Source organism: Chinchilla lanigera, unplaced genomic scaffold (genome assembly GCF_000276665.1).
Source record: "Chinchilla lanigera isolate Chin_1 unplaced genomic scaffold, ChiLan1.0 scaffold00064, whole genome shotgun sequence".
NCBI lineage: Eukaryota > Metazoa > Chordata > Mammalia > Rodentia > Chinchillidae > Chinchilla > Chinchilla lanigera.
The window spans coordinates 12,891,487-12,899,447 of record NW_004955465.1 but is presented as its reverse complement, the minus strand read 5'-3'; the positions used below and the strand labels follow the sequence as shown (position 1 = coordinate 12,899,447).

Here is a 7,961-nt window from a genome sequence, read left to right as displayed (position 1 = left end):
GGAAAATTTCCCTCAGAAGAGGAAATATCGATCTGTGTATGACTAAGCAGGACAGATGTGGGTAGGGACTTGGAAGCTGAGAAACCTCACTTGTCTTCTGATCTTTAAAAGGCCAGGACCACAGGACAGAAAGAAGAGGGAACCAGTTTGTGGAGAGATCTCAGAAATGTTTAGGCTTCTGTCTGCATGAGTAGGAGCGATAATGTCAGAGAGCTCTGGGTTTGGTCAAGAATCCATCCTTGCTTTTCCAGGAAATCAGAAAGTTACAGGACTCTTTCAGGTTTCTAAGAAATTTTCTTTTCTTCCACTTCCAATTTCACTGGAAATACGACTCTGTCAACATCCTTTCCCATTTTAAAATTTGAACCTTTCATTTGGGATGCAGTTTGCATTTCAGGATAGGTCGAATCTGTGCTTTTATGTTTTGAATTTCCAAGCTTCGATGAGTTCATCTTCCCACACACACCGAGCTGAGATGTTGGAAACCTGACATGTGGCTAGAATTCTGTCTGCACTGCAAATAGTGCTTTGCAAATAGCACACAGTGAGGTAGCTACACTGGCACACACTCGCAAATCCTTGAGCGTGGTGAGGGCTGCAATGCCGCAGGGAGAAACACGAAGGAAGTGACTAAAAATGAAGCTACTGAAAGAAACGCCTGTCTCCAGCAGCCCCAGGCTGCACAAGGTTGACTCTGAGGCCTCAGAGAGATGCAGGCTGCCTCAGCAGTGGAGCTGCAGTTGCTCCAGGCCCTGCCGCCTGGTCAGCTCCTCTGGACACCACTAGGAGCCCTGCTGTCATCCCGTATTTCACTCCAATGGGCTCAGCTGTGAGAACCACAGCTGCTGTGGTGCCTGAAAACTAATGTCAGTGCTATCTAATCACTCAGGACATTCCTTCCCATCACGATGAGGATGAGCCACTCAGGAGGGAAGGACTGGCTGGAAAGCAGAGGTTGACTGAGCCATTGTGCAGGCAGCCTGCGGTGGGTCTACAACCCCTGCCTTCACCTCTTTGAGTCTCCTTGTGCTCTATGTGCAACTGACAAGAAAAGAAGAATTTCAGAGTGGCGATAGGCACCCAGCACTGGTGTGTGATTCTGACATCTCATTGCATGCACGTCCCCGCCAGCTGGCTCTGCATAAGGATGGCACAGCTGGAGCTACCAGGTCAGTGGTCCTGCCTGACAGGGAACACTCGTCTGAAGGTGCATACTATTCCAGCATTGCTCTGGTGCATACGTTGTCCTTTGCGCACACAGCTAGCACGAATGTCAGGAAACAGCCCAGGTAGCTCCCTGGAAGTCCCCAAGCAGTGATCTCATCCCTACCCCCTGAGGGCAGCCTTGATTGTAGCACTCATGAAAGTGGAGTGTCCTTGAATGTATTCAGAAAGTTTCACTTATGACTCTATGATAATTATGCCAAGTTAGTTCTCATCTCTGGTGCTCAGTGAAGCAGATGAAGGAGAATATAACCCGCTCCTTGACATCTGTGCTCCAGAAGGATCTGCTCATCACTGAAGTCCTTCACTCATTACTGAGCTCTCACTGTGATTGGCGTCAGGAAGTTGCTGACTTCTCAGATTACGGGACAACAGGATGAGGGAAGAGCTGAACCACAGACACGGAGATGGAGCAGAAGGAGCCCCTTGCCCTGGTGAAACCAGGACTCACGACCTTGACATCATGACAACAGTGAGAGCTGGCCATGAGCCATGGGCCTCGGAAGCATAAACGGCGTGGACGTGCTGGTCTGCAGAATCCGCCCTGAGCCAGCTGCAGACTGCACGGGTGAGCGCTCCTGACTCTGAGGGCTGTGGCTGCCGTGGCTGTGGAGTGGGAGCTGTCTCAAGCAGGGCTGGGCAGGGGCAGGAGCTGGAGAGATGGGGCTGAGAACCACTGCCACTTGTGGGAGAGGCAGGTGCCAGGGACCAGGGAGAAGACAGCTCCTCCTTTATCAACCCACACCCAGAAGCCTCTGTGTCACTGGTCCACAAAGGAACCCCTGGGTGGCAGCATGTTTGATGCAGGGTGTTTGAAGCTGCTTTTCATAGCAGAGAGGCAGGAATGGGAGACCTGGGGCCTCACTGACACTTCAGCAACATGTGTGGGCGCCCTTAGGCTCTATGACGTCTCCTCGGCCTCTTTTCCCCTACATAGGTGGGGTATTTTTAAGCTATGTTTGTTATTTCTAGTGTCCTTCGGTGCTTTCGAGCTGTGGATCTCTTTCCTTCTTTCTGAGGACTGTATTCATTGTGAGTACTCTTTTTCCTAAGACACTGTATTTATAATGAACTGGGGTAAACAGGGTGACATACAGCAACACTGACAACTCACGCCATAACACCTGCTGGTCACTTCCCCAAGCTCTGCATCCTCAGTTCTCTGAATTCTTAGGAGGCTCCTGCACAGCACAAGCACCACCCCTCATGTGCAGATGAGAACAGTGGGAATCAGGGCTCTGGGGCAAGCTCACAGTCAGGCAGGCTAAACTGGGGAGGCCAGGGATTCAAATCCAAAGTGACTGAGTTTAGCTTCTTAAATTGAATGATTTCACTGAGTTATATGGAATATGTAAACTCATCCACCCCTTGTGACAGAGAACCATTACTTGAACAGATTCATAGGGAGTGTATGTTTAAATTTTTACATGCCAAAGGCAAAGAGCTTATGAAATGTCATTAAAATACACACATAATGGCCTCTTTCCAACAACCTCCTGGGTAGCTATCAGTGTGTAGCTTCCCTAGCAAAGGTGTGACATCCTCAGGAAAGCAAAGCAATTTTTCCTGTTCCATGATCCTGCACTGTTATCTGAGAAAAAAGAAAGCAGTAGTAGCAAAATAATGCAATAATAAGCAAATCAATAAGTAACATGCAAGTGAAAACCAACCACAGTTTCTAAGTATATGAAAGCATAGTGTGTGCCATTCGCAGTAGCAGGAGAAGTGTGGAAAAAAAACCCAGGCCAGTCTGCAGTAATACCCATAAGGAGTACGAATGACCTCCCCAGTATCTCACACTGCCTTCTCAGCTCTCCTCTGTGACCATTCTGCAGCTTTACAGCCCAAAGCCACATTTAACCATTTACTCTCAAACTGTCATTCAGCATTTGATAGCAGGTCTGTGTTGCGTGACTTGGACACCAGTCAGAGAGACGCCATTTGGCAGGTATTCTCACTGTGTATAGAGGAAGACACAGAATTCAGACAGCAGCCTGGTACTTTCAGGGAAAACAAGGGAGAGAAAACCCTTGGGATTTGTGAGTGAAGAGCACGGTTAACTACACAGGGTAGTGGTGAGAGAAAGCTCACCTGGGACACTTTGTTGCAAAGTGCCACTACTATACTATATGGAGGACTTGACTAATTCAGAGGTAAGTTCGACAGGGAGAGGATGCACAATGGGAAATGACAAGTAGAACTAAGGTTGAAATATTAACTACATATTATTTTAAAGAAGGAATAAATTTCTTTTCTATCTAGAAGCTCATTCTGCATGAAATATAGAAGGAGATAACAGAAAAAAGAGACGACGTTCATAAATGGATTGTAGGGTCGCAACATGAGACTTTGGTGTGTCTTGACCTGTGGGGTGGTTGTTGGGGTTGAGAAACTCACTGGATTTCACCAAGTCCAGAAGACACAATGAGGACAATGTTTCTGGCATCCATAGAACCAGAACCAGAGGTGAGAGCTGTTCCTCTGCTTTAGGGTGGAAGTGAGGTTGGCAGAAATAGAGGTGAAGAGCTGTGTGATCCCAATCTGACCCCATCCATGTGGGAGATCGGAAACAAATTTCCCCCAGACTTCATCCTACTTTTAGGCAGAAGTGGACTTTTCTTCTCCTTGAGCTGTCTGTCCTCCCTGTCACATGTGGCCCTGGTCCCCACTCAGGGCAGGGAAGAGGGGTCAGCCCGTGCCCTCCCCTTGGCCAAACGCAGTTCTTTGAAGGAGCTGGGCTTCATTTTGAGCTCTTTCCCCTTGTGAGGGATGGGTGCGCTGGAGAGACGAAGGGCATCTGGGAGCAGCGCAGAGAAACCCACTTCCAGGAGGTGGTGCTCTGGATGTGGAGCGGGAACCAGAGGGAGGCCTGTGAGCAAGGTAATTTCAAGGGTGCTTTGCACTGCCGCTCCCAGGCTGTGGCTTCCCCGGCTGTGGCTGGCAGGCATCTCTGTTTGAGACCCTGAGAGCCCTGCACGCTCTGTGTGACTGGGGAGTGGTATCAGCGGGTGGGTCTGCTGTAGAGAGTAGAGTCTGATCTGGACCTGTGGTTCCTCCTCCAGACTGATCCATGCTGAGGGACCCGGAAGGCTGTGGAAGGTGCTCATCACCACCTGCTCATCACTGAAAGCCGATGGTGGGAAACAGCAAAGAATGCCATCAGGCAACTGCTGGACACTCATGTGCCTCACATGCCTCAGAAACAGTTCTTTTCTTTAATATCTCCAAAGCACAGCCCAGACCCAAGATATGTTATCTTTGCTTCTTTGTGTTCTTCCAAAGGTTTTTCTAATCTGATCTATGAAGTCAGAGGATGACTAACAGCAGTGAGAGAATAATCTTCCCTTCTCTCCCTGGACTTGGTATTGTAGGTCATATTTGAGAGACATGTATCTAAAACTTGTCATGGGCCCTGAGGAAAAACCTAGAAATGTGATCTCATGCGCTTGGATTTTCCAGGAAAGCACTATTTCTAGCACAGGGCTCTGAGATACAGTCAGTCTTTTTTTTTTTTTTTTTTTTTTGGTTTTTCTCTGGTACCGGGAACCGAACTCACGACCTTGCGCTTGCCAGGCAGGCGCTTTGCCGCTGAGCTAAATCCCCAGCCCCCAGTCAGTCTTCTCTTTACAAACTCCTATGTGGGATTGGAATGCGTGTGGGTATTGCTATAAGCCACAGTCAAAGGAGCTATTCTAAGTCCTTTTAAGCTGGTGGCCTGCTGGCTTTCCCTTATTTCACTTTCTTTTTTTTTTTTTTGCAGTACCGGGGATCGAACTCATGACCTTGTGCTTGCCAGGCAGGCGCTTATGCCACTGAGCTGTATCCCCAGCCCCCTTATTTCACTTTCTTCTTCCACATAGTCTCTGTCTTTACCACTAATTCCACAATGTGAAGGATGAAAATGCTTTTTGCCCTGGCCAATCATGTGTCAGGCAATTCCTGCTGACCAGCCGACCTGTCCACCTGGTACCTTGTTGGTGAACTTGCTGTGAAGTTGGGAAAACTGCCTCCTAGATTAACTCCTCCATAACTAGGGACTTATGATTTAGTCATCATTTTACCCTACTAAAATTTTATCCACTGCAGATCAGCGGTGTCGCCTAGGCGTGTGATTCAGGTAAGAGTCCTTGAGAAGCAAAACCCAGACCCCATGGGGTGATATTAGTGCAAGCGCCTGGGAGAGCAAAGGAGCCTGGGAGAGCATCGCAACCCATGCAATGACCCTGAGTGAGAGTCAGGGAAGGCAGCATGCATGTGCAAACCACAGTGCAGTGTGGGCCAAGTTATACATGGGGTCTGGGAGTTAACATGGGGTCAGTGTAGCCGGGAGAGGAGGCCTGGGTTTCCCGGGAGCTTCCTGATCTTCACATCTCCAGTGCTCTTATTAATGGGCTGGAGGCCATTTGCTGGTAGCTTAGCCTTAGACTGGACACAGAACAGGATTGCAGATACAGCTAGACAGACCTGGCCAAGTGCTACAGAGGGATTTATCGTGTATAACGCATATCTCAAATACCACATCAGTGGGGGTTCTTTTAAGATATTCATTTTTATTATAATAGCCCCTAAGTAGACAATCACCGTCTGCTTCCTGAATTTCAAGAAAGCTGGAATTCTATTCCAGTTTCTTTTCTGTTCCTCTATGTGGGATTTGTCCTCATGCTTGTACCATTATTGTTCCATGTCCCTTCTTAATAGGAAAATAAAGGAGAGTGCAACGTGAAGGAAGAGAAATCCACTTGCAAGAAAAGCAAAATTGCTTTAGAAATTTCCACAAACATTAGTCATGCTTTTATTGATCAAGAGATGTGAATTTTTCTAGTGATAACTGGTACATGGCACCACTGAGAAATATGTTTCCTGTCTCAACATAATCTGAGATCTCTCAGTAAAAAGCATAACAAATGGACAGTGAGAAGAGAGACTAATAGATGGAATTACAGTGCATCAGACAGGAGAATGCCACGCAGGTTTAAGAAGATGTAAAAATTTTAATTGACCAATATATAATGATTTTCTCAAGATGTCACACAACTTAAAGAGCAATGATTGTCCCAATTTGCACACCAAGTACTGCTTATAAAAAGAAGGAAGAATATGGATGTTATTTTTTCTTGAAGAGAAATTGTGTGTGGTAGTGCATGAGATAAATTGAGACCTGACAAATAGCAGAGCTTGGTGGGAAGTTTTGGCTTTGGGGAACATTTGAGTTAATTAACTATTGGAAAAGAAAATGTAAATTATAAAATCATGCGATAAATCATGAATTTTTTCAGACATTCACACTACTGACAGAGAATAATGTGTATATATTACAAATATAAAATATGAATTACAGGATTCATTACTTTAAAAACAATTTGGATAAACAGACAAAAGAGGAATTATAAAATCCAAATCCTGTATTTATAGAACAAATTAAATATAAAGATGATGGTGAGTAACCCGTTTTCTGGGCCCCTTTACCTCTTCTCAGATAGAAGCTTCCTTTCTCTCAATAAATTTTTCCTACTCTTAAAATGCATATATATATATATATAAAGAATAGCAATTTTGCACAATATGAAAAATGGGTTTTAACTTTGTTAAAGGAGTAATTTTCTTCTTTCTAACTGGACTTGGCATGACGGGAAACATCTTTGTTTTTATGAATTGTACATGCTTTATTGGAGGCACTAAGATGAAAAGTACGCCCTTGATTCTCACCCATTTGGTTTTTACAAATATTATCCTGCTTCTTTCCAAGGGAATTCCAAGAACAATAGCAGCTTTTGGTTTCAGAAACTTCCTCAGTGACATTGGCTGTAAGGTTGTTGTTTATATGGAGAGAGTGGCCCGGGGCCTCTCCATCTGCACCAGCAGTCTCCTCACTGTGGTCCAGGCCATCACCATGAGTCCCAGACACTCAGCATGGCGGAGGGCCCAGCCCAGGTCTGCATGGCACGTCCTCCCCTTGCTCCTCTCCTTGTGGGGCCTCAATGCTATGGTAAGCATGAACTTACTCTATATCGTCTCGAGTACTAATATGAACTCATCACAAATTAGTAAAAGTGACGTCTATTGTGGTTTTCTACCAAAAAGTCAGAAAGTGAACTGGATTTTCCTCACTCTGCTGGCCCTGAGAGACACTGTGTTCCAAGGTCTAATGGGTGGGGCCAGTGTCTACCTGGTGACTCTTCTCCACAAGCACCACCAGCGGGTTCTCCACCTGCAGAAGTCCAAAGTGGTCTGCAAAACTCCCCGTGAGATCAAAGCTGCCCAAAATGTGCTCCTTCTGATGCTTTGTTTTCTTTTCTTTTATTGGACAGATTGTTTCACATCTTTATATTTAGCTTTCTCCTTCAAGAGTGACTCCATAACAATAAATCTTCAAGAATTTCTGACTTTCGGTTATGCAATCCTCAGTCCTTTTGTGCTGATTCACAGGGATGGATTCCAGGCTAAGTGCTGGCATGCTCTGCAGGGTGGGAAGATATTGAGAAATTGTCTATTGCATTCTCCTTTCTATAGGTGGAAATGAACCTACTGTTCATCCTGCTATGCTGCTTGTGAAACAGCATCCCCAAAGTGGTGAACTGTGTAAGTCTCTAGTATCAAACAATGGTCCTGGTGACCTGAATCCATGGCTGATACAGAGATCATAAAATACTACATGCTGTGTGATGTGGTGTGTGACTGTAATCCCAGACCTCTGGGAAGCTGAGACACAAGAAAGACCTCAGATCAGAGCCCAGGCT

General features: G+C 46.0%; 1 protein-coding gene across 1 annotated transcript; it reads left to right on the top strand.

Moving 5' to 3' along the window:
- Positions 1–6,793: 6,793 nt before the first annotated feature.
- LOC102028067 (vomeronasal type-1 receptor 4-like) lies at positions 6,794–7,744 on the top strand. The gene has a single exon (XM_005398999.1). It carries the CDS (start codon positions 6,794–6,796, stop codon positions 7,742–7,744), a length of 951 nt encoding a protein of 316 aa, XP_005399056.1.
- Positions 7,745–7,961: the final 217 nt, after the last annotated feature.

What these genes read in the sequence shown, in the direction of transcription:
- LOC102028067 (XM_005398999.1), top strand. Translation starts at nt 6,794, where the DNA reads ATGGGTTTTAACTTTGTTAAAGGAGTAATTTTCTTCTTTCTAACTGGA.